The 26224-nt window shown below is 54.7% G+C and overlaps 1 protein-coding gene across 2 annotated transcripts in view; it reads left to right on the forward strand.

Annotated features, from left to right (window-relative positions):
* The window catches only part of RET (ret proto-oncogene), a 53253-nt gene that overhangs the window by 6869 nt on the left and 20160 nt on the right, over positions 1 to 26224 (forward strand). For both annotated transcript variants that reach the window (XM_016963075.4, XM_054659477.2), the window contains exons 2-6: positions 16394 to 16657; positions 18280 to 18567; positions 20913 to 21154; positions 22323 to 22518; positions 24969 to 25168. In XM_016963075.4, the coding sequence (XP_016818564.4) occupies positions 16394 to 16657; positions 18280 to 18567; positions 20913 to 21154; positions 22323 to 22518; positions 24969 to 25168 (1190 nt within the window). The remainder of the gene's footprint in view (positions 1 to 16393; positions 16658 to 18279; positions 18568 to 20912; positions 21155 to 22322; positions 22519 to 24968; positions 25169 to 26224) is intronic.

Genomic DNA, 26224 nt, shown 5'->3' on the forward strand with positions numbered 1-26224 from the left:
TAAACAGCTGCTTCCTGTCCCCGGGCAACCCCCAGCCTGCGTTCTGTCTCTGCGACTTGGCCTGTCCTGGAACATTTCATCTGCATGGACTGTTGTCTGGCTTCACTCAGCATAAGGTCTTCAGGGTTCCTCTAGGCTGTGGCACGCGTCAGCCCCTTCCTGTGAGGGGTAAATAGTGTGCCGTCACCCATTCATCTGGGGATGGACACGTGGGTGCTTTCCACCTTTTGACAGTTATGAAAAATGCTGCCAGGGACATTCCTGTTATAAATACCTGAGTTCGTGCTTTCAGTTCTTTTGGGTACATACCTGGACATGAAATCGCTGGGTAATTCTGTTTTATATTTTGTGGAGCCGCCAAACTGTTTTCCACAGTGGTTGAATTGTGTTACATTCCCAAGGGTTACAATCTATCTACATTCTCACCACCACGCATTATTCTCTGTTATTCTCTGGTTCATGTCTCACTCTGGCCCTGCAGCCAGTGCACAGTGCTAGCTCATTGTGGCTTTGGTTTGCCTTTCCCCGGTGATGGCGTGCTGGGCATCTTTTCCTGTGCATGCTGGCCAGTTGCATGTCTCTTTGGAGAAGCATCTCTTCGAGCCCTCTGCCTGTTGTCTAACTAGATGGCTGTCTTGCCATACAGCTGACTTTGCTGTTGCATCTGCATGAAGAGCTGCAGAGAAGCAGCTTCATCCAGGGCCGTCACTGTCAGTGATTGAGCCCCAGGTCCCTTGTGAGGAGAGTATGGATTCGTCTGATTCCTCACATGGGCATTGAATCACCACTGCCCTCGAGGACCTTGAGGACATTCTTGGAAGACCTGGACTCTGAGGCCACATTGAGCACAAACATCTGGAAACCATGGTGTCACTGCTTGTGCATAAGAAGGGGCCTCTCAGGAACCGCCCTGTGAAGGATGGAGGAAGGGGAAGGTGCAAGGAGCCAGCAGATCCCCACCCCACTGACAAGACGAGACTCAGCAGCAGGGGAACCAGGGCCGCCCTCTCTCGCTCATCCTGAACCCTGACTCTAAAAATAACCAGGCTGATAATCGGATCCGCTGTAAGTTGATTATCATCATTGCCGTGGTGTGATGTCATGCTGCCAGGCCCTGGGGCAGTTTTCTCAGGACAGCGGTGGATGCACCTAGGCAGCTCTGGAGGCCAGCATGGAGCTGGGGGGCCCTGAACCGAGGGTGGCAGGCAGCCTCTGTGGGCTCCTGCAAATCTGCTTGGTGGGGGTGGAACACTGGCATCCATAGGCAGGCACTCTGTGCTCCCAAGGAGGAGTTCCTGTCCCCATTCGCAGCTAGGGACAGAGCCAGGGAAGCCAAGTGCCCAGCCCTGGCAAACAGCGGGGAAGCACAGGGGCATGGGCTAGGCCGCTCTGCCCTGCCTTTCTGCTCCTTCCTGCTGCTGAACTCTCTCCTTTGGACTAGGCCTTTGTCTTCTTGCCTCATCGTCAGTGGCCTGGGAGGACACTTGCAGTCTTAATCCTGTTTTGGCCCCATGTCCCTCACCCCCCAGGGGCCACCTAGGCCAGAGCCTGTCCTGATTTCCATCTCGGCCACCGTCTGCCCCTCGGCCCCTGGTCAGGAGCTCATTCTGTGGATACTCCTGCACAGACATCACGTGGACTCAAAGGGCATGAGGACCTCGGCTGAGAGGAGCTTACACATCAGTGCAAACCTCTCATTTTACACATGGAGAAATTGAGGCCCTGAGGGAGGTGTGAGTTGTCACACATGGGGGTAGTGTCAGGTGAAGACTTGGCACCACTCCCCTGGGCATCCCCTTCCCTGCATGGCATCCCCAGCCTTGGGTTTGGATTCTTCTTCACCCTTGATGTTGAGGTCTTTGCTCCCAGGACCTGGATAACAGCATCCAGATGCAGGTGGTGCCCCCGCATCGGGCTGCCTGGCTGTGACCTGGGGCATCAGGATTGGCAGCTTGTCTGGCCCCAGGTCTGTGCTGGGCTGAAACCTACTGTCTCAGAGGCTCCTGACTCTCTCTCCCTCTGCTCTCCACTGCTCTTGAGAGCAGACCCTCAAGCCATTTTTGTGTCCTCTCTCCAGGGAGAGCCCAGCTTCTACTCTGCAGCCCAATGCAGAAGGGGTGGTAGCTCACGGTGCCTCGGATTCTCTGCATGCCTGTCACTGAACAGAGAAGCCCAGGCCAGACTGCAGCTTAATTCCTAGCCTCTGTGTGGCCTCCAGCAGGGTACCTAAGCTAGTGCTGCCTCATTTTCCTCCTGTGTGAGATGGGAATCCTCATGGTCCCTACCTCTGACAGTTGTTTTGATGCAGTGGGTGATGCAGATGAAGCGCCCGGAGCAGACCTGCTCATGAGGAGCACACCGTGGATTCCTACTGATTAATGTTGAACAGGGATGAGAAGGGGCTGGGGTAGGGCGAAAATGGGCAAGACCGTCTCAGCTTGAGGAACATGAGCTGACAGATTGACTTAAATTTGCACATGGACATGCTCTGAGTCACTGCCTTGCTGAGTGCATGGGGACAGTTGCCCAGGCCAGAGGCACCAGGGTCAAAGCCAGTGGTGATGCCCTGGCCCCGTTACCCCAGGCCAGGGCCAGTGAACAATGTAATCAGCTGGGGCAGACTCTACAGCCCTGCAGCCAAGGGGGCCAGTGACCCTTACACGGTCATCCACAGGCCACTTGGGTGGCCAGTCCTGTTCAGCTAGGCCTTGCCCTAGGAAAGAAATTAACTATAACCTAATTGGCAGTTTCCTTTGCATAGAAGCCGGAAGCAACTGCCAGTGAGGCTGGTGATTAACTCTGCAGCAGCTGGGAAATTGCATTTGGGCAGGAGCGCCCATCATCTTGGCCAGGCCGCTGCAGCTGGTCTGGGTATGGAAGTGTGGGTGGTGGCCATCGTGCAGCTTAGGGCCTGGGCCCCTCAGAGCAGAAGGCTGGGTCTGTGTGCAGAAGGTAGCCTTGGGCTGCCAGGTCCCCCAGTGCCCAGTTGCGGACCTCCTTCTCCCAAACCTCAGCCATGCCTGGACCCCTTCCCCACTCACGGCAGAAGGCTGCATGGCTTTTAGGGGTGTCAGGAGGCTCATGTCCTGGTTGCAGTTCTACCATGGGTGTGCAGCGGGAATTCTGGGCTTCTGTTTTCTGGCATGGGATGGGGTGAATGATATCTCTGTTCTACAGCAGGGGCTCAGACTGGATGTGTGAGAAGAGCCTCAGTTAAGGAGGGCCATGCTCGTGCATGCAGGGATCGTGGTGCCTCCCAGGCCAGGGCCGGGCCCCATCTCTCCTACTCCTCAGCTGCTCTTCCAGCTACTGGCCACCCTGCCTGGCTGGAGGTCCAAGAGGAGAGGTATCTGAGGAGATCCTGCACTCCACACCGGGTCTCCTGCCCAGCATTTTGGAGGAACCAATTCTTAAGTCTGGTACTGAGGCCGCACTGCCATGATGATAACTGGTGTCACCAGGATACCACGGAAGGAGCTGCCCTTGGTGTTTACTGAGCGCCCGGTATATGCACTGAGCTGTCCATCATCTGCAGAGACCAGTGTTTTCTTGATGGTTTTACAGAGAGATGCTTAAACCCAGTGAACTAAGAATGGGACAGGCTGTCAGATTTTTCTCAAAGGAGGTATTGACTTGTTAGCGGGTACAATTAGGCCGAGGAACCAGGGGCTGATACAGTGTGCTCCCGAAGAGGGGCTTCTATGGACTCCAGTTACCAGAGCCTGCCCCAGGATTTTCCTTCACACCTGCTCTTTGTGCCAGGGATCAAGCAGGGTTATAAATACAACAGCGGGCAGGATGAGCCAGTGGTGGCCCTGTGGGTCTTTACAGCCCAAATTTCCTTCCATGGTTAGTATAGGTTAAACCTGGCAAAAAGCTGCTTTCATTTGGAAGTCTCAGGATGCCAGCAAAGTGATGAGAGTGGTAGGGATAGAGGTGAGATGGGGGTGGTGCTGGTGATAGTGATGGTCATGGTGTTGGTGTTGGTGTTGGTAGTGGTGGTATTGGTGATGGTGATAGTGGAGGTAGTGATGATGGTTGTGGTGGAGGTGATGGTAATGTTGATGGTGGAAGTCATGATAGTGAGTGGTGGTTGTGGTGGTGGTGCTGATGGTGAAGACGGTGGTGGTGGACGTGATAGGGATATTGATGGTGGAGGTCATAATGGTGAAGGTGGTGATGGTGGTGGAGGCGATTGTGGTGGTGATGGTGCTGGTGGAGGCAACGGTGATGGTGGTGGTGATGGTGAAGACGGTGGTGGTGGGAATGGTGGTGGTGGAGGCAATGGTGGTGGTGATGGTGGTGGTGGAGGCCATGGTATTAGTGAAGGTGATGGTGAAGGTGGTGGTGGAGGTCATGATGGTGAAGGTGGGGATGGTGGTGGTGGAGGCAGTGGTAGTAGTGGAGGTGATGGTGCTGGTGGTAGTGGTGAGGCAGTGGCGGGTAAGGTGGAGGTAATGGTAGTGGTAGAAGTGACGGTGATGTTGATGGTCATGATGCAGCCATCTTCTGTGAGCATTTGCTTGGTGTCAGCCACTGTTCTGTGAACTTCATGTGCATTAATTCCTTCTAGCTCCCAACACTCCTGTGTGGTGGGAGCTCTGAGTCTCAGTGGGTACAGAGGAGAAACTGAGATACAAATATATGTCCCTTGCTCCAGGCTCATTACCACTGCAACACACACTTTCTCTACATCACCCAGATGGAGTCCACAGCCTTGCCTGGAATCCACAAGCTTGCCCAACCTTCCTCTTCTTCCTAAGTTCATGCCCTCATGGCCCGAGGAGCTGGCCTCCTGTCTCCAGCCAGCATTTACCTCCGGCCCTGTGCTGTTGCTGCTCATCTGAACTGCCTCTACCTCCTGCTGCTTTTCCCCTCCTTTCACTCTGGCTCTGCCCCCAGCCCTCCCGTCCTGCTGGGCACTGGCTCCTGCTTGTGGCTGCAGTCCCTTCCCTTTAGCCTCCACTTGCCTGTCTGTGGCTGTCTCTTGGTCAGGCATCTTTTCAGAACGGGCAGCGTGGGGCAGCCCCCTTGGCCCCTCAGCCTGGGCTAGGCACTCTCCTCCACCCAGTGCTGGGCCCTTTAAACAGGTCAGGCAGCGTCTGCTCAGCAGAAGCGTGTGATGACTTCCCCAGCCGGCTGACCTCAGGGAGGGTGCACATGGGTGCCCCCAGTCAGCTCTCCTGACGTCCCTGCCGGGGTCAGGTGTCCCAGGGTCTCCAGCCTTAGGGTCTAACACATTCATCTCTCCAAAAGTAAGGATTCCTTGCCAGGGAAAGGGCTGACAAGCTGCCTGTTTTCTTGGCCAGCAAGCATCCTCCCCATGAGCCCAGGGCTATGTGTGACCAGCAAGCCGTTAGCATGTGCGTGTCCATCTGTCCTGCCTGGCTGGTGGGCTGCCAGGATAGCCGCTCCTTTTGCTGCCCAAGGAAGTACTCAGGACCCAGTTACTGTCACCTCTCCCGAGGCATGCAGGTGGCGTAGGAAGTGCATGTCCGTTCTTTCTGGACACACCTCAGGACCCCAGGGGACATTGTCAAGAGGCAGAACCAGGGTGCTCCTGCTGTGTACCAGGGCCGACAGCATTGTGTTGGGGAGCCCGCCCCCACGTGCAAGGACACACCACACACTGGGAGGCGTGGAGCACATGTGGCCTGTCCCACCTGCTAACAGGCCGGCCATCGGGGCCCTCCTCTGGCTCATAGGCAGGGCATCTGGAGGAAGCCGTCCCTGCCAAGAGCAGGTTGAGTGTGTGGGCACTGTCTGTCAGCCTCATACTCTTGTTATCATCAGACAAGAACCCTGAGAGTTAAGGGAGGCAAAGGCCAGCAAGGTCAGGACTTGGGGCAGAGATCGGGGCTGGGACAGGAGCTTGTTCAGGACAGTGGGCAGGACTCCCACAGGTGGAGAGGACAGGGATGGCCATGCACCTGGGAGCCCTGGGCCAGGCTGAGCGAGCGAGCACCAGGGCCCGGAGTGAGGGGCTGATGGCAGGGGCATGCAGGCAGCTGCACATACCAGGCTCTGTGTATGAAAGGGAAACTGGACATGTGTGAGTAGGCCCAGGCCTGGCAAATGGCTCAGAGAGACACCTGTGAACAGCTGTGTGTGGTGGCTGCCCTGGGCAGGGGTGAGTCTGAGAGCCCACTGAACCTCCTGAGTCAGAGGTGATGAGAGCCACCCCCAGGTGCAGGGAAGACACAGGGAATTTAGGAAGAGAGCAGGACGCCAGGCAGGGTGCACTTAATCGTCACTTGGAAACCAGTGTCCAGTAGTGGCTGCCCGGGAGCCTCTTGGGTTGGCACTGGGCTCGTGTGAGGAGGAGGCGTGGCAAAGGGAAGGGCTCTGTGACAGAAGGCAGCTGAGACTGGGCCGCCTCTGGGCGCTGCCTCCTCTGCTGAGGCCTCAGATGGGTCCCTGCCTTGCTCAGGGCTGTGTGCTCCATGCTAAGCCTTGTCCTCCTGGGGGCTCAGGCACAACCAGGTGACTCTCAAGCCAGGGCCACATGCGTGCACCATGGGCCCCTCCCACATCCAAAAGCAAAATTATATTCTGCAACTGTGTTGGTATAAGACAAACACAATCCAGGCCACTTTATTATTATTTATTTCTTATTATATTTATTTCATCCTTTTGATTTTAAAATGAATTAAAACAAAAACCTTTTTTGCGCACCCAGGCGCATGCAGCAGTGGTGCCGGTCAGGAGCAGAGGTTCCTCCTCTGCAGGCTCCTGGCCCCCTGGGACCCTGGCACCGAGGGCTGGCCCTAGCGGCCCAGCCCTTGTGAGCCCTCACACCTGCCTAGAGATGGCGCGCTCCCTAGCCAGTCAGGGCGCTCTCGTGCCTGGATGCTGTGGTCTCATGAGTGGACAGCAGCTGAAGTGGGAACTGCAGCAGATACTGGCCGTGCCCAGGTGTGTACCTGCCCCAGGCAGGTGACCAGGGCAGCAGGGCGATGCCAGATGGGGCCAAAAATTTCATGCTTCTGTTTGACCTTGGTTCTAGCTGAAGATTTAGCTGTGTACACATCTTTAAAACTGGAATCCCCCTATAAAAACCAGATGCACAGGCAGCCGAAGAAAGAATGGATGAATTGGGCTACATCAAAATGTAAAACTTTTGTGAACCAAGGCCACAATCAGAAGAGTGAAAACACAGCCCATGGAATGGGAGAAAAACTTGTAATTCATAGATCTGATCAGTGTTAATCCAGAATCTGTAGAGAACTCCTCACACTCAACAACAGCAACAAAAAAACCTGATTCCAAAATGAGCACAGGGGGCCAGGTGCGGTGGCTCACTCCTGTAATCCTAGCACTTTGGGAGGCTCACGCAGGCAGATCACTTGAGGTCAGGAGTTCGAAAGCAGCCTAGCCAACATGGTGAAACCTTGTCTCTACTAAAAATACAAAAAAATTAGCCAGGCGTGGTGGCAGGTGGCTGTAATCCCAGCTACTTGGGAGGCTGAGGCAGGAGAATCGCTTGAACTCAGGAGACAGAGGTTGCAGTTAGCCGAGATCGTGCCACTGCACTCCAGCCTGGGTGACAGAGTGAGACTCCATACAAAAAAAAAAAAAAAACCCAACAACAACAACAACAAAAATGAGCACAGGGCCTGGATGGACATTTCTCCGAATAAGATTTACAGATGGCCCCAAGAAGCACATGAAAAGATTCTCAGCATTGCCACTCATTAGAGAAATACAAATCAAAATCACCATGTGATACCACCTCACACCCATTTGGATGTCTACTATCAAAAAAAAAAAACCAGTGTTGGTAAGGATGTGAAGAAACTGAACCCTTGCGCACTGCTGGAAGGTAAATAGTGTAGCTGCTGTGGGGAACAGCAGAAAGGCTCCTCAAAGGTTAAACCTAGAGCTGACTTCGGCTCCAGCACCTCCACTCTGGATACATACAGGAAAGGAAGCAGGAAGCAGTCAGAATACATTTGTATGTCCCCATTTTCAGCAGCATTATTCATAGTAACCACAAAGAGGAAGTTACCCAAGTGTCCATTGACCAATGAATGGATAAGCAAAATATAATACAGACATACAATGGAATATTACTTGGCTTTAAAAAGGAAAAAAAATTTGCCACATCCTATGCCATGGTTGAACCTCGAGGGCATTATGTCACAGAAGGACAAGCACTGTATGATTCCACTTATATGAGGTCCCTGCATTCGTCAAATTCGTGGAGACAGTAGAATGGAGGATTCCAGGAACTGGGAGAGGAGAGGAGGGGGAGTAATTGTCTCATGGGTACAGAATTTCAGTTTTACAGGATAAAAAGAGTGCTGTGGAAGGATGGTTTGCATGGCAGTGTGAACGCACTTAATGCCACTGAATTGTACACTTAAAAATTTTAAGATGATAAAGTTCATGTGTATTTTACCACAATTTAAAATAACTTTTTAAAACTAGAATCTCTCTTTATGTACACCTCCAAATTTGTTATTTACAGTACAGCCTCCCTTGATCCGTGTTTTTTCCCTAAATGCAAAGTTAGATTATATTCCCAGGCAAAAGCAGCCTCCAGCTGGGACAGAGCCCAGGACCCAGGTTTGTGCAGCATGCTGCAGGTGGTCCTACCCAAGCGAGTCTGGCTGGCAGCTCCAGTGCCCAGGGCTCCTCAGGCACCGATAGATCATTTCCTGAGCTGAAAAGGAGTGGTTTTGTCCTCAGCCTCAGGCTTGTTTGCTCAGCACAGTGGCTGGCCCCACAAGGCTGCTGGTGCACTAGTGGGCACTGCACGTGTGCATAGGGTGCATCCACACAGCTCTGTCCTGCCACTGACAGCCTGCCCGTGGCTCCAGTGCCCGTGAGACCATGTCACAGTATCTCCCCGTCCCCTTACTCCCTTCCCCTTCCCAAATTCTGACCATTTCCCAAATGTGCCCAGCCCTTTCACACTCCTGTTTATGAAACCATTGTACTGGCTCGTTGATTCATTGATTCATTCATTGGTTCATAAATTTATTCATTCAGCTCACAGAAAGTGAGTTGGCAGATGTGGCAGGAAGGTAGGCACCCTGTAAGAGTGAGGAGGAAGTGAGTTGGAGGGCAGAGGGGGCCCTGGGAGCCCTGATGAGGAGCTATGTTTTATTCTGCAAGCAGCGGACAGTTAACACAGGGCTCCACAGAGGGTGCCATGATTCAGTGGACCCTGGCTCCTCTGTGCGAGATTGCCTGTCCTGCCCAGCATGTGGTCCAGGGTTGGACAGGGGTGGCAGAGGGGACTTGGGAGGTGGGGTGAGGGGTGAAAGAGAAAGGGATCTGGGGACTGAGGTGTGTGACCTGGGCAGTGAGGTGGGGCCATACCGTGATGAGATGGGGAAGAGTTGGGGACAATTTGGGGTGAGGAGGGGCCAAACTGAGGCAAAGGAGTGGAGAGAGCAAGGCATGGAGATGCCCAGGCTGCTGATCAGCATGCTGCACACCAGCATAGAGACAGGATTAACAGCCCAGGGCCTGGATATGGCTGGCGAGTGAGCCACTGCCACCATCTGGAGGACAGGGTGCAGAGGAGGAAACCAGCCGAGGGGGTGAGCAGCCTCGGTAGCATCCCAGCGATGCTGGACAGCACCAAAGACAGAGGAGGTCCTGGGAGCAGCTGGGAGAAAGTGGGTTACCCAGGAGGGGCCGGCTTGAGCATGGGCCCTCAGCAGCAGCAGTGAGGCTGAAAGACGGGAGCCAGACCTTATGTAGAGTGGAGGAAAATAGCTGTCCACATGGAATTCTCCACCCAGCAAAAATGGGCCTTCCATGAATGACGTCAAAAAATGAGGCAAGAAGAAGGCCAGGCGCAGGCTCCTGCTGGTGGGGGTGGGACACAGTGGCAGGTGGGGAGGCGGGAGGAGCAGCAGTGTGGCCAAGCATCCAGTTCAGCAGGGCCACGGGCTCCAGGGTGTTTGTTCAGCGTAAATGTTCTGTGAAATGTATTCGTTGTACATGTCAAATATTTGACTATAGTAAGAGAAAACATGAGTGGGAAGTGGGAGGGAAGCGGTGGGGGGGTGGGGGTGGGGTAACAGGTCACATCCTGAGAGGATAACAGTGCTCAGCATGGGGCTGGAGGGACCCCCATAGGGACAGCTGGCCTGGGGAGGCGGGGACCGCCTCTTTCCACCCCCAGCTCCCAGGGAGGAGCCCTGGGGCCTGTTTCCCATTCCCAGGAAGATGATTGCATTAGGAAATCGTCTCTTAAGGAGATTCTGCTGGGCCATAATAAAGCTGTCATCTGCATCATCTGCCACCCATCAAGGGCAGGCGTGGGGCTGGTGTCACATGAGGGGTTCTGCAGGAAGGGCCTGCTCTACACACATGCCCTACGCTGCTTCTAATTCATGCAGTTTTTGGATCATATCGTTGTTATTGTTTTCTTTTTTGGAAGTCCCAAATTTCGGCCCTTGTGCTGCCATCCTAGGGAAGTTTTTCATCGTCTGGAGCTCCATTTGTGTTTCTGTGGCAGGGTCACCATGCCATGGCAAGGGTGACCTCACAGTGCCCCATCAGAGCTGCCAGGTGGTCGGCAGTGGGGGAGTGAGAGACCAAGGGCCACAGCCAGGAGCCTGTGGAGAGCTGGTGAGCCCCTGCCTCCACAGACAGGGCCAGGCCACGCTTAGTATGTGTGCACCAAGCGTGCAGGAAAATGTGTGTGCTTGTGTGTGAAAGTGGGTATATACCAGTATGAGCAAATACATGTGCTTGTTAGAGCCCTATTGGCAGTGTGAGAATGTGTGAGCATATGGGCGAACAAGTGTATAACAGTGTGTGCCCCCGTGGTGTGTAATGGTATGCGTCTGAGAGAATAAGTGTGTGTGAGAGAAGGAATGCATGTGTGCAATGTGTCCGCCTGAGTCTGACCAGGAGACAGCCCCACGTGGTCCCTGAGACAGGAGCAGTAACATCAGAGGCACTAAGCTGTGATGAAAGAGGGATGAATGGGGGTGGGGAGAGCTCTGTGGGGCACCCTCAGCTGCAGGTTGGCACCAGGGAAGGAACCCCTTCCCAGCTGGGGTCAGAGCCTGAGGGAGGAGCTGGATGCTAGGCTGGGGCTGCTGTGCAGGCTCAGGTCTGGCAGGAACTATCCTTAGGGCACGGGAGCTGAGGCTGGGGGCTGCAGGAAGCTGATGGCTAGGCTCAGGTGTGGGCTGCATCAGTGCCGAGGGATTGCATGCTTTGGGTATGCGCTAGGGTGGAGCACATAGCACACCCTGTCTCGTGGACTGCCCGGGCAGCAGGACCTAGAAAAGGCAGGTGTAACAACCAGAGACAGGAGCAACCCCTGGCCTGTCCCAGCATCTCTCCAAAGCCCTCCACCGATGAAGCTTGGTCTTGTGCTGCCTGCAAAGTAGCCTGCTCCAGGCCTGCCTGGGCATGAGAATGTGCACACCTGGACGGAGTGTGTGGATTGACAAGGTGTGTGCACATGCACATGTGGGACGAGGGGGCTCAGGACTGGTCCCCTCTGCATCCAAAGATGAATAATTTAAACAGCCCAGCCAAGTGTGGAACATTGGAAACAGTCTAGCACTTCACTCTGTCAAACACTAGGGCAGACTCTTTCCTGCTGAGCTGGGCAGGGTGGGAGCAGATGGGGTCTTAGGTGGGCGTGCCTCCATCTCTTTTTCTGTCTCCTGCATGCCCTGTGCATGCATACATATACACACACTCATGACACACACTACACAGGCCTTGAAGGTTTCTGAGGTCTCTCTGAATGTGAGCAGCAACTTGGGTCTTTGGCAAGTGTGCTGTGAGCAAGCAGGACCTTCCCCCACCCCATCCTGCATGGTGCCTGGGCACAGCCAGCCTGAGGAACCAGAACCACGGTGGCGGGGGTCATTGAGGGTTGATGTGGGAATCCTCTTGGTTTCTCAGACAAGCGACACTGCCATTTGCACCGTCGGTGGGTGTGGTGTGTGCCAGGCCACCGCTGTGCTGCAGAAGTACAGGGTGGGCCCAGCCCTGGCAACCAAAGCTGTCCAGGCAGACACCTGTGTGCTAGGTTTGGGGGAGGATTCTGTCACCACGTGGCATTTGGGCTTTGAAGGCACGGGGTGGGAAAAGCTTTGTAAGTCCTGCTGGTGACCTTCCCATGGTGCCAGGAGTGGGAGTGGCTGTCACCAGACGTGGGTCTCGACCCATGGGCCTGGCCTTGGTCCACAGGCCAGGCGGCCCTTCTAGGCAGAAAGGCGGCAGCAGGATGGGAAGCCAACCAGCAGGGCACTGGGCCTCCTGGCAGGCTCAGCACCTGCTGGCACCTGACTTCCACCATCACTTTCTTAGCTGTTATCCTAACCCCCAAGACACAAAGCCTCACAGCATGTCCAGCTATTTCACTTGGTCAGGCTTCTCGCCACCCAGCCTTGCTGTTCTTATATGTGAAATGGGCAGTGAAGGGATCTGCACCCAGTGGCTGAGTCTGCAGTGAGAGCCTCATGATGATACACCCCTGTGCAGAGGTGCACGCCTGGCTGCACCTGCACTGGCCGTTCCTCCTCTCCTTAGCATGCCTCCCCCACTCCGAAGCTGGGGAAACTGAGGCCCAGAGGAGGCCAGTGTTCTGCAGAGTCTGCACAGTCCGGTGGTGCCTGATGCCAGCAGCTGTTCCCCAGCTCTCCCCCGTGGCTGACCCACCACGATTGGCTGCATCATTTGTGGGCCCCCTGTTCTAGAATTATGAAGAATTTCAAGACTGTAGCAAAGAGCATTAAACCAAGCGTGAGACCTCTGAGCAGGGCCCACTGGGACTGCCCAGGCTGCACTCCGCTGAGGCAGGTCCTGCACCCACCTCCTTCATTCTCCCACCTTGGACCATGTGTTTTTCCATCTAGAAGTGTCTGTGACAAGCGGGAACCTTAAGACAGCTGTGCCCAGCTGCAGAGACCACCTGGGAGGCATTTTAAGTGCATTTAAGTCTGTTTCTGCTCGCAATCATTGCCTGACCCACAAATCCCTTTTGGCAGCAGGGAGACCAATTGGGATTGGGCCCCCCACGATCCTGTAGGGGTGGGCTCTGCCAGATGGGAGCAGGAAGGCCCGTTCTCTCCTGCACATGTGGGCTTTGTGGTGGGGGCTTTGGGAAGCCCAGGCCTGTCCTACCTCTAGTCCCTGGACCACTAAAGGTGCTTGCACATCATGGAGGCCCCAGAGGAGCACCTGTGGGATTCCCAGACTGGATCTGCTCCTGCGACAGATGGGGTGCCAGGGCCCTACCCACTCTTCTGCAGCCTGGGCATCACCAGAGCCACCCCACGGCCACCCAAGGGCAAATGGTTCTTATTGGGAAGACCAGGGCCAGAGGTGTGTGTCCCAGAGAAAACTAGACCCAGCTGAGCTGCATTGCCTCTCCCCACCTGAGCTCAGTCAACCCCTAGCATCCCCTCTGGGGTAAGAACATGGACCCCACCGCCTGCATGGATAGCCCAGACATAGGATGCCACATGGGACTGGGAGGGGGCTCATCGGGGCCAGGGCATCTGGACCCTCCTCGCCCTGTGAGGCCACTGTGAGTTACAATCTCTCACCCTCTGTCGCCAGAAATGCAGCACCCCCCTCCCACCCCGAGGGCACTGTCATGGGAGCAGTGTTCCTGATGTACAGTGAGCACTTCAAGAGAAGCCTTCTCCTGTTCTATTTTCCCACTGTGGGACTCCAGACGTCTCACCTGTTCTCTTCCAGGCTCCCCTTGGCACTTGATTGTTTCCCCCAGGTGTGTCCTGGAGGAGCCCAGCGGCCCTGGGGGCGTTCTCAACTGCTGCTGCAGGCCCCGCCCTCCGGACCCCTCAGCAACCTCAAGCAGCAACCGTCTGGGTGGGAGCAAACTGATCAAAAAGAGAGATCGATTACATACAAGTGCAGTATTCCTAATGTCTCCTTTGGATGTTGGTATTGTTTGGGCATTCTAGAGTCTATTTGCAGGTTCTTAATGGATTTTAAGCATTTTTTGCCTATGTATCCATCTCTTTAAAAATTCATACTATTTTTTATTGTGGAAAAATATACACAAAAATGATTTACAATGTAACTATTTTTAAGTATACATTTCAGGGACATTAAGTACATTCACATTGTTGTACAGCCATCACCACCTCCATCCCTGAACTTTTCATCTTCCCAAACTTAAACTCTGTCCCTATCAAACACTAACTCCCCATCCTGTCTCCCCCAAGCCCTAGCAATCACCATCCTATGTTCTGTGTCTGTGAATTTGACTACTCTAGGGATCTCACATAAGTGGAATCATGCAGTGTTCATCCTTTTGCAATGGGCTTATTTCACTTAGCATAATGTGCTCAAGGGTTATCAGTGTTATAGCCTGTGTCAGGATTTCCCTCCTTTTTTTTTTTTTTTTTTTTTTTTTTTTTTTGAGACAGGTCTTGTTCTGTTGTCCAGGCTGGAGTGCAAATGGCACAATCTCGGCTCACTACAACCTCCGCCTCGTGGGTTCAAGCCATTCTCCTGGCTTAGCCTCTCAAGTAGCTGAGATTATAGGCGCCCGCCATCATGCCCAGCTAATTTTTGTATTTTTAGTAGAGACGGGGTTTCACCATGTTGGCTAGGCTGATCTTAAACTCCCGACCTTAAGTGATCTGCCCACCTAGGCCTCCGAAAGTATTAGGATTACAGGCGTGAGCCACTGCGCCCGGCCAGATTTCCCTCCTTTCTAAGACTGAATATTCCATTGTATGTATAGACCATGTTTTGTTCATCCATTCATCCATTGATGGCCACTGAGGTTGCTTCCACCTTTTGTCTACCGTGAATAGTGCTGTTGTGAACATGGGTGTGTAAATATCTATTTGAGACTTGGCTTTCAATTCTTTTGCGTATGTACCCAGAAGTGGGATTGGTAGATCACATGGTAATTCAATTTTTAAGTTTTTGGGAACTACCTTCTTGTTTTTCATGATAACTGTATATTATTTTCCATTCTCACCGACAATGTACATGAGTTCCAAAAACTATTTTAAAAGCTTTCCACTGTGGGAAATGTTGGCCACACACAGTCAGCAGCATAGTGCACTGTGCCCCTGCTTGGGCTCACTCGGCCACAGCCGAGGCTAGCATCCTGCCTTCTTCGAGGAAGCTACGCCTCTGTCCACAGCGCCTTCAGTGATTCATTTTTCAGTTATTTAGGTAAAAATTACATAGATAGGCCGGGCACGGTGGCTCATACCTGTAATCCCAGCACTTTGGGAGGCCGAGGCGGGCAGATCACTGGAGGTTGAGAGTTCGAGACCAGCCTGACCAACATGGAGAAACCCCGTCTCTACTAAGAAAATACAAAATTAGCTGGGCATGGTGATGCATGCCTGTAATCCCAGCTACTGGGGAGGCTGAGGCAGGAGAATCGCTTGAACCCGGGAGGTGGAAGTTGTGGTGAGCCAAGATTGCACCATTGCATTCCAGCCTAGGCAATAAGAGCAAAACTCCATCTCAAAAATAAATAAATAAATAAATAAATAAATAAATAAAAATTACATAGATAAGATGCATGGACCTTAGCTGCACAATACTGACAAACGAATATGCCCACGTGATCTGCACCCCTCTCAGGATATGGGACCTTCACATTCCCCAGAAAGTGCCCTGTGGCCCTTCCCAATCTGTCCACCTCCCCCACACCCCCGCCTGCCACAGGCAGCCAGTCTGATCCATTGCCTAACATCCATCCAGAATCGTGCCATGTGCGTTCTCCTCTGCCTGGCTTCCTCACCTTGGCATGGTTTGTGTGTGTGACCCATCCAGGTGTTTGCGTGTATCCATAGTTCATCCTTTTTCATTGCTGGGCAGGATTCTGTGGCATGGCTGCACCATGGTCTGCCTGTCCATCCACCTGCTGAAGGGCCTCTAGGCTCTTGGCTTCTGTGAATCATCCTTCCATTTCCAACTATGGCATTTGATAGACGTATGTTTTCACTTTTCTTGGATGAATGGAGTGGAATTGCAGGGTCATATGGTAGGCGTATGTTTAGATAAAGATTTATGACTTTCCTGTAAAGTGCTTTCTTCATTTTTTGGCAACTGTTGCCTGCCCCACGTGGCTGGCAGTGTCTCCTGCCCTTGAACACTCTGGCTCTGGGTGACCTGTTGAGAAGTCTGTATGGTTCAGGTGCCCTTCCGGCTTGGATGATTGAGAATAGGCTTGTCACTGAGGATACTGCTTCCCCTGTTTCCTTTTCTTTTTCTGTTTTAAAGCAGTTCTTTTCTAGCCCGTGTGTAACTATACAAATAATTGAGTGTTCATGTTCTCAGGAACAGAGATGAAAAACTCCTGCTAAGATCGGAATTTTAAATTAATGATTTTTTTTTTTTTTTTTTTTGTCCTTGAAGAAGCCTTATTCTCACCATCCCTCACTCACTTCCCTACTTCCCACAGTGGCATTGGGCCTCTACTTCTCGAGGGATGCTTACTGGGAGAAGCTGTATGTGGACCAGCCGGCCGGCACGCCCTTGCTGTACGTCCATGCCCTGCGGGACGCCCCTGAGGAGGTGCCCAGCTTCCGCCTGGGCCAGCATCTCTACGGCACATACCGCACACGGCTGCATGAGAACAACTGGATCTGCATCCAGGAGGACACCGGCCTCCTCTACCTTAACCGGAGCCTGGACCATAGCTCCTGGGAGAAGCTCAGTGTCCGCAGTAAGGGAGCCGCCCCAACACCCACCCCGTGCCCCACCCCACCCCTTCCTCAAGCCGCCCTTATCACAGCCGCTGACACTGAAGCTCGGCGTGGCTTCCTCCCCACCGCTGGTGTGGAAGGCGTCAGGGGTTAAGTGAGGCTGGCCTGCCTCTGTGTCCAGCCTGGAGAGAAGCCAGGACAAGCTTCAGGGCTGCGTGAGGCTGTAGGAGTTTGGAGACACACGGGAATCATCCGGGTACACTCTTCTGCCAGACCCGAATCCCTCTTCCAGTGGGGCTAAAAAGGATTAGGAGGTTTCGAGAGAGGGAGTAAGTGGGGCTGGAAAAATCCCAAGGTTTTGATTTAGCAAATGACCTGCAACTCTCTGGAGAAGCGGCAGTTCCCAAGGAAAGCCTGACTTCTTATCGGCAGCTGGCTGCCCTTGTACCTGGCAGGGACTTGGGCCTGTCCCAGGTGGCCAGGGAGGAAAGAGGAGCAGTCAGAGCCAGAGTCACGGCCACATGTGACATTGGTAATGGGAGGGGTGGGGGGGAAGCAGAGCCCCTGTGACAGGAAACGGTGATGCTGCACCTGGTAGCTCCCATCCCTAGCACCCCTGCAGGGCCACGGCTTGCACAGCCCTCACAACCACCCTGAGCCCTGTCTGCTGGTGAGAGGCAAGCCTCAGGCTGTGAATGCAGAGCAGGCATCCCTGCCCTACCCAGGCCTATCTGCCAGGGACAGCCAGGGTGCAGGGGAGGGGGAGGGGACTTGGGTGGGCAACTCCCTCCGGCGCAGCCCAGGCAGTTCCTGGAGGAGGCAGCATCTGAGGTTGGTCGTGGTTCTACGCACTTAGTTGCTGCCCTCTTCATCCTGAGCCTCCAGGGTGGAGCTTGAGGAATGGGAGTCCCTGGGTGGGGGCCAGTGTGGAATTTGCCCTGGGCCTGCATTTCCTAGGAGGCCTAAGCCCTCCAAGGTGGGGAGAGGCTTCATGCACAGCCAGTTCCTGTGGAGGAAGAAACCACAGGGTAATTTAATAGGGAGAGTTTGTGTAAAGAATTAATTACAACAGGGGATTGGAGCAATGAGGGACAGGCTAGCAAAAAGCAAAGAGAATGCCAGAGAATATGGGAAGAGCAGCTCTGAGGAGCAGCCGCCCACCTAGGGCTGAGATGGAGGCTGGGAAAGCCCTCGCAGCCCAGCTGAAATGGCTATGGCGCTTCGGTTATGGAACTTGCCGGAAATGCCCCCTCTAGGCATTGGGGAAGTATGTCTGCGGCCACTCCAAACCTCCTGAGGAGGGTGTGGCGGGGGGGTGCTGGTCACCCCTTACTGGAGAAGTTGCCACCATCAGAGTTGGGGAGCCTTAGACCCAGTGCTCAACACACCTCCCTGAGGAAGGGGCCTCTAAGCCGAGAACTGAATGATGAGAGCTAGGCCTGTGGGGCATTGGTGCTCTGGGCAGCAGGGCTGTGCAGCAGAGGTAAGGAGGTGGCAGGCGGAGCTGGAACACCAGTCTGAGCCTTGTGGACCTTGGTGGGGACCAGGGTTTACACCAGCCCTGGAGCTCCTGCCTCCTCCCCATTCCCGACTGCCTGGCAGGTGTGGCCGATGCCCCCACAGACCTGACTTCTCTCTGCAGACCGCGGCTTTCCCCTGCTCACCGTCTACCTCAAGGTCTTCCTGTCACCCACATCCCTTCGTGAGGGCGAGTGCCAGTGGCCAGGCTGTGCCCGCGTATACTTCTCCTTCTTCAACACCTCCTTTCCAGCCTGCAGCTCCCTCAAGCCCCGGGAGCTCTGCTTCCCAGAGACAAGGCCCTCCTTCCGCATTCGGGAGAACCGACCCCCAGGCACCTTCCACCAGTTCCGCCTGCTGCCTGTGCAGTTCTTGTGCCCCAACATCAGCGTGGCCTACAGGCTCCTGGAGGGTGAGTGCCGACCTTGTGGGGCCGCCCCACAGTGCCTGCTACTGCTGGTCTTGCTCTGCGAGCCCTTGACACAAGCCATCTGGTTTATTCTTCACCTTCATGCCATCAGTTCATTCAATATTCCAGAAGTACCTCTTGCACGCCTGCCAGGGGCCAGGTACTGTTCTAGGAGCTAAGGATATAACAACGAACACAACGGGTTGGAATCTTGCCTACCTGCAGCTTTCATTCTTGTGGGGCAGACAGAGCATCTGAGCATGCCAAGGAAATCAGGTGGCTTCTGGAAGGAGCTAGCTGGGGAGGAAACTGGGAAGAGGGAAACGCTGAGGAGGAGGGGAACAGACGAGGAGACCTCCATTCCTCCATTGTAAATTGGGTGGTCAGGGTGGGGGCTAGCAGAGCAAAGGTGGGAGGGTGCCGGGTAGGCAGGCCTAGCCCCTTGGAGGGCACCACAGTGTGACCCTCGTGTGCCTGGAGTGCACTGAGCGACAGGGAAGAGCTGAGGCTGATGGGGCAGAATAGTTCCTGGGGCAGGGGGCAGGTCTGGGAGCGGCTTGCAGGGCTTTCTCCGGAGGAACATGGGGAGCTATGGAAGACTTTGGAGGGAGGGAGTGCTGGCAGGACCTGACTTAGTTTTAAAAGGATTAGTCAGACTACTGTGTTAGGAATGGTTTGGGGTGGGAAGGTTCAGGGGCGAAGCTGGGAGACAATCAGAAGGCTACAGGAGAAACCTCTGAACAGGAGGATGTGGGGTGTGATGCCGGGATACGGGTGGAAGCCAAGGCATGGCGAGAAGCAGGCAGCTGCAGCCAGTCAGAGGGTGGGATGAGCTGGATCCCAGTGGAGAGGGGAGAAGGCAGCTGACCAGGTGCAGGGAGGCCCCATTTGACCATCAGAAAGTCAGGAAGTGGGGCTCAACCAGGTCACAGAGGCTGCACCGCTGGCAAGTGTGTCCTAAATTCACACTAACTTTATCACACAAACATGGCAAGAATATTAAAATCTCAGTAAAGGAAGAAAAGCCATCACTTATGCTTCCCCAGATTCCTTTCATTCTCTGGGGCAGGGATAGATGTCTGAACCAGATGGTTGATGGAGCACTTGGTTTTTTGCATGCTGCCCTTTTTCACTAAAAATTATGTGATTAAATTTAGTTTAGTGGGGGGTTTTTTGTAATCACACTCAACAGAGGAAAGCATTATATGATAAGCATTTCCCACATACGTAATTCATGCGCAAGGCATGGTTCTGCCTGGGAGGCTTGTGGAGTTGCCCCCGCCTCCTTGGGGTGGGTTGTGGGGTCTTCAGCGGTGACCTTCCGCCTTCAGCATGCCCCCTTTTCTGGATTATTTCTGGAGGACAAATCCGAGGTCAGGCTCGTTGAAGACTGTGTTGTGGTTCCTGGCCCTGCTTCAGGGGCGATGTAGTCTAGCGCGAGCTGCCGTGCAGGGCACGGAGCATGCGCTTTTGTCTCGACATCCGGCCTTCAGAGGATGACCAGCCTGGCGACGCACTGGACAAGGAGGTGTAGAGTGGAGATGCACACTAGGCGGTCGGAAATCATTATGCGTTAATGTCACATCATACCCCAGATGTCCACTGTGTTTGTTTTCAAGTGGTAGAATCGTGGCTTTCTCACGTTCTCTAAAATGAACACATATTGCTTCCATAATTGAAAAAAAAAAAAAAACCTAACAGTTTTTAAAAAGCAGCCAAGGTCACCAATATGGTGAAAGGCCGTCCCTACTAAAAATACAAAAATTAGCCGGGCATGGTGGCGGGCGCCTGTAGTCCCAGCTACTCGGGAGGCTGAGGCAGGAGAATCGCCTGAACCCGGGAGTTGGAGGTTGCAGTGAGCCGAGATCGCGCCACTGCACTCCAGCCTGGGCAACACAGCGAGACTCCGTCAAAAACAAAAAAAAAGCAGCCAAGGCCAGTAGCTGGCTCTCTAGGGCTGCAGTGCAGCTTGGGCTGAGCCAAAGCCACCCTTCCCCACACAAGGCCACTCCTGATCAAGGCCAGGTGGGCGGAGGGGTGTCCCAGTCCCTACTGGTTGATCAGGGTGCCTGGTCCTGGCTCTTCTCAACCAGCACGAGTGAGGACGCAGCTGCAGCAGGACATAAGCACGGTCATCGCTGCAAACTGCAAACTCGTAAGCACAGTCATCGCTGCAAACTGCAAACTCGTGCTCCGAGCGCTGCCCTCCCCTGTGGAGCGGAGGATGGGAGGCCTGGGGCCGCGGCGGTGTGCGCCCCGCTCTGACCGCAGAGCCCCCTTCCCGAGAAAAGCGGCTGGCCCGGTCCCGGCTGGTGATCACGCGGGGCCCCTGTCTGCTTGGTGCGCAGGTGAGGGTCTGCCCTTCCGCTGCGCCCCGGACAGCCTGGAGGTGAGCACGCGCTGGGCCCTGGACCGCGAGCAGCGGGAGAAGTACGAGCTGGTGGCCGTGTGCACCGTGCACGCCGGCGCGCGCGAGGAGGTGGTGATGGTGCCCTTCCCGGTGACCGTGTACGACGAGGACGACTCGGCGCCCACCTTCCCCGCGGGCGTCGACACCGCCAGCGCCGTGGTGGAGTTCAAGCGGAAGGAGGTGCTTGTCCGCGCGTGCTGTGGTCTACCCAGTGTCTGTCTCCGGCCGCAGTTCGTTTCTCGGTCGGTTTAGTGTCCGTGTAGCCACCCAACCGTGTGGCCGACCATTCGCGCTTTCATTTGTCCTTCGCCTCCGTCTGCGCCGTCTGTCCTAGGGGGAGGGGAAGGGGGAGTCCTGCCAGCACCCAGCTGGGCCTTGCCTCGGGAGGCAAGGACCAGGACGAGGCCCGAGGGCTCGCGTCTGGGGCATACTTGTGCCGCTGCAGGCGGGCGCGGCGCGCTGCCCGGGCGGGGAGCATCTGCCGGGAGGGCACTCCCTCCCACCAGCAGTTAGCCCCCAACGGGAGGGCCCTTGAGTGACCAGGAGCAGAGCCGGGGATTGGAGAGGGACGGGAAGGCGGATCACCTCCGGCGCCGCCCGCCCCGCCCTTCTCCGGCTCGCGCTGGTGGAGCGCGACCGCCACCTGCTGGGCCTCGGCCTTCCTGCAGCCGGCCCACCCAGCAGGGGCCGTGGGAGAGCGGGCGTGGGGACTGAGGTAGTACGTTGCCTTGTTCCGCTTCTCTGGGCACACCACGTGCAGGTTTGGCAGGGAAAGGAGGTCTGGTCGAAAGCACAATTTGTGAGTAAAGGCTATGTGGGCCTCCCTGGGGTGACAGCAGAGGCCTGGTGGGCAGAGCCATCCCAGGTGCCCAGCGGCTTTCCTCACAACCCCCTCCAGCCTGGGGTAGGAGGATGCTTGGAGCAGAGCGCTCTGATGTACACCTGGCCTCGGATCTCGGCTCTGCCGTCTGTTCCTGTGTGACCTTGACCTGACCTTCACCCTGTGGGGCCCAGCTTCCTCAGGGGAGAGTGGAGGTGCTCATCCTGCTCTCTGGGGACCTGGATGGGACCTGCCAGCAGGGTGCCTGGGCATCGGCTGTAATTCTCCTTATAAGAGGTCTGCATTGTACCTGTTACACAGGCGAGGCTCAGTGGCTCAGGGAAGGCTGGCCAGTGACCCCGTGGGAACTTGAACCCAGATCAGACTGTCCCCAGACCTGGCTCTGACAACACACATCTGGTCCACCTATGGGCTGTGTGGGACGTGCAGCATCCTAAGGTCTCTGGTTTTGGGGGGTCTGAGGGGCCCATCTCGCCTGCACTGACCAACGCCCTCTGCATCCTGCAGGACACCGTGGTGGCCACGCTGCGTGTCTTCGATGCAGACGTGGTACCTGCATCAGGGGAGCTGGTGAGGCGGTACACAAGCACGCTGCTCCCCGGGGACACCTGGGCCCAGCAGACCTTCCGGGTGGAGCACTGGCCCAACGAGACCTCGGTCCAGGCCAACGGCAGCTTCGTGCGGGCGACCGTACATGACTATAGTAAGAGGGGCTGGTGGCATGGCCTGGCTAGGCCCCCAGGAAATGAGGTGCTCGCTCTTCATGGGCAAGCAGCACCCTACACACATGCACACCTGGCATGGCCCTCTGTGGCCCAAGCCACTTCCCCTCCACCCTCTGCCCAGCACTTCCTGTGTCTCTGCCAGGCCTGCCCTCCAGCCACCAGCAGGGCTTTCACCATGGGACCTCTCTCCCTGAGCTGCTCCATGGCCGACCCTGGCAGGGCCCCACCACACCCCCCTGCTGACCTCACCAGGGCTCACCACCAACTGCAAACACACATGTCACCTGAGGCTTTCCTCCAGCCCCTGGCACTCCATCGTTGCCCCTAAGGCGTCCCAAGTGCTTACGGATTATTGCTCCAGCCTCAGCAGCTCTCTGCTAAACAGGCTGGTGTACGGAAGCAGCCCCGAGCCAGGTCAGGGCTTCTGAGCCCATTATCCTGCCTGACTGCTGACATGCCACCATGCTTACCTGCTTGCAGGGCACCTTTCAGCAGCGGCCTTGCTTCCTGCCTCCCTCCGCCACCTCCTGCAGATTTCTCCTGGGATCGCCTTCCAAATAAACCACCTGCATTTGGGGTCTGTGTCTGGTGGAACCCCAGGCCATGGGTCCTTCGCCCCTTTCTGCCTGGCCTGGTCCTGTTCATTCCTCAGTCCTCCCCACCTCACCAAGCCTATGGAGGCCCCACTTGTCAGAGGGGAGACAGCCTCCTTGCCCTGGCACTGAACACCCTGTGTGCCAGAGTGCCCCTCCCATCATTGTTTCCACCACATGAGATCCACAGTGGCAGCACGCGGCAGGTACACCGATGGCATGACTTCCAGGGCTTGGCCTGCGGGGTCATTGGGTCTGCTGGAGGTTCCTGCAGTGGAGGGTAGTTCTGCCATGCTCTGGGGGAGCTGTCTGGAGGGCTCTAGTGTGTCCTTCCCAGGGCCTTGGTAATGTAGACCTTTAACCCCCCATGTCTCACACACACACACACACACACACACACACCCTGTTACCCAAAAAACAAAACTCTGTAAAACATTTTAAAGAGGTTTATTCTGAGCCAAGATGAGTGACCACAGCCTGGAGAAAACACAAACCCAAGAAGCCTTGAGTAAGTGGTCCCCAGGTCCAAGGTGGTGGAGTTACAGTTTGCTTTTATACATTTTAGGGAGACAGGAGTTACAAGCAAGGACATAAATCAACACATGGAAGGTATACATTGGTTTGGCCCCAAAATGCAGGGTATCTTAAAACAGGGGCTTACAGGTTAGAGGTAGATGCAGAGATTCTTTAATTTACAGTTGGTTGAAAGAGTTAAGCTTTGCCTAAAGACTTCAGGTCAGTACAAAGGAATGTTAAGGAGGCCTGCTATGTGTCGCCTGATGCTATACAGGGTCAGGATGGAAAGTAAACCATGTTATACCTGGGTAACTTTAAAAAAAAAAAAGGTTTTTAACAAGATTTTATGGACCAGGCATAGTGGCTCACGCCTGTAATCCCAGCACTTTAGGGAGACCGAGGCGGGTGGATTGTTTGAGTCCAGGAGTTCGAGACCAGCCTAGGCAACATGGTGAAACCCTGTCTCTACAAAAAAAAAAAAAAAATACAAAAAATTAGCCAGGCGTGGTGGCACATGCCTGGATTCCAGGAACCTGGGAGGCTGAGGTGGGAGGATGGCTGGAGCCTGGGAGGTCGAGGCTGCAATGAGATGCAACAGAGCAAGACTCTGTCTCAAAAAAGAAAACCAATGTTATGGTTTGTAGGGTGTTTCTTAACCCTTGCCTGGCATGGCCTTAGGTCCTGTTTATAATTTGGTATCTTACTGCCACAAAGAGTCCGATCTGTCAGTCTTATGATCTCTGTTTTAATGTTAATGCTAGTCAGTTGTGTCCAAACTCCAGCAGGAAGAGGGCCTAATAAGGCAAGTCCACCCTGCCTTCCTGTCATGGCCCAGAATTCTGTTTTTAAGGTTTTTCTGGTGTCCCTTGGCCAAGAGGGGATCTATTCAGTTGGTCCGGGGACTCAAGATTTTAGTTTCAGTTTACAACTCTATACACAAACACCCCATACACACAGGCACAAATACCCTATGCACAGACACCACACACATGCATACTACACACTTACACATACCACACACACGCATACCATGCAAGCATATCATACACACAGACACCCCATACAATGCGTGCACATGCACACACACACAGGCTGCCTCAAATTGAGAAGGGTTCCCTGGACTTTCAGTTCAGTAAATCCCAACATTTGAACATTGGTGCTAACTTAGGACCAGCCCCAGGCCTGTCGCATGGCACTGTATGTGTGAAAGTGCGTGTTTGCACCAGTGTGTGTGCAGGGCTGTGTCTGGGAAGAGGTGTGCTACACATGAGGAAGCAGCCAGAGCAGCTCGGTGGTCATTGTTGTGCCCCTACCTGCAGGGCTGGTTCTCAACCGGAACCTCTCCATCTCGGAGAACCGCACCATGCAGCTGGTGGTGCTGGTCAATGACTCAGACTTCCAGGGCCCAGGAGCGGGCGTCCTCTTGCTCCACTTCAACGTGTCGGTGCTGCCGGTCAGCCTGCATCTGCCCAGTACCTACTCCCTCTCCGTGAGCAGGAGGGCTCGCCGATTTGCCCAGGTGAGCCCATACCTATTGCCTGTCTGGGGAAGATTGAAGGGCCAAGGGACATGGGGGCACAGGGAGGCAGGTGACACTGCCTCTTGGCCCAACCAGCACAGAGTAGACTGGGTGGAGTCCTGAGCCCAGGGCCAGGAGGTACAGCTGTGTGCACAGAAGAGGCCTGGGAGAGCTCACAGTGGGCAGGGCTGGGGGCTCCTTGGGCCTCTCTTTTTTTTCCCTTTCCATTCTTGGTATCTTTAAAATGTATTTTCAAAAATGCAAGAGCAATGCTGGGTAAATCTGCATATGGTGACTCGGAAGAATCTTCCTGGTGGATTGGTGAGAGTGGCTTGCAGAGATGTTGGTCCCACGTGACTCCCTTTGTGCAAAAGCAGATCTTCCCTGACAGAGATCTGCAAGTGTGCAGAGATCACAGTGCTGTCCACAGTGGTGCCCTCAGGGGGAGGCAGGAAACGCTTCCACTTTTTACTCTTTGTAACTAGGTTTGCTAGAAAGCGTATATTTATATTTGTCTTTGGAAAATAATGATTAGAAATAGAAGAAATAAAAGTAATAAATATTCATTAAAGAAGATGAGGCATGAGGCATGAGGCGTGATCCCTTCTACCCATAGGCGCCAGTGTTGCACATCGTGGTGTTCTTTCTGGGATGTTTCTCGTAAGCACTTATTAAGTTGACTTGAAACTGCAGCACGCATGTTCTCACATGCCGCTCTCCCTTGCAGAGCAGCCCGTGGCACCTCCTCTTCAGGGGCCATCTGCCAGTTCTTTCGGGTGGTTCTGTGCCCGCATCAGCTCCTGGCAGCCACCCGTGTCCAGCCCACGAGGGAGCCCACCCTTGGACATATCTAAGCTCCCTGACCACCTCCTTGGCCTTTAATGGGAGTGGGATCAGAGACAGAGGGGTGACAAGACAGAGGGCCCCGGGGGGTCTCATGGGGGGCGGGGCAAGAGCAGGCATTGCTGAAGTTGGGTCACCTGCCCTCTGTCAGGAGCAACGGGGGCCTGAATCCCAGTCCAGCCTCAGCCTTACTGTGGTCTCACCCTTCTCCCC

The sequence above is a fragment of the Pan troglodytes genome, chromosome 8, assembly GCF_028858775.2.
Source record: "Pan troglodytes isolate AG18354 chromosome 8, NHGRI_mPanTro3-v2.0_pri, whole genome shotgun sequence".
In the NCBI taxonomy this organism is placed as follows: domain Eukaryota; kingdom Metazoa; phylum Chordata; class Mammalia; order Primates; family Hominidae; genus Pan; species Pan troglodytes.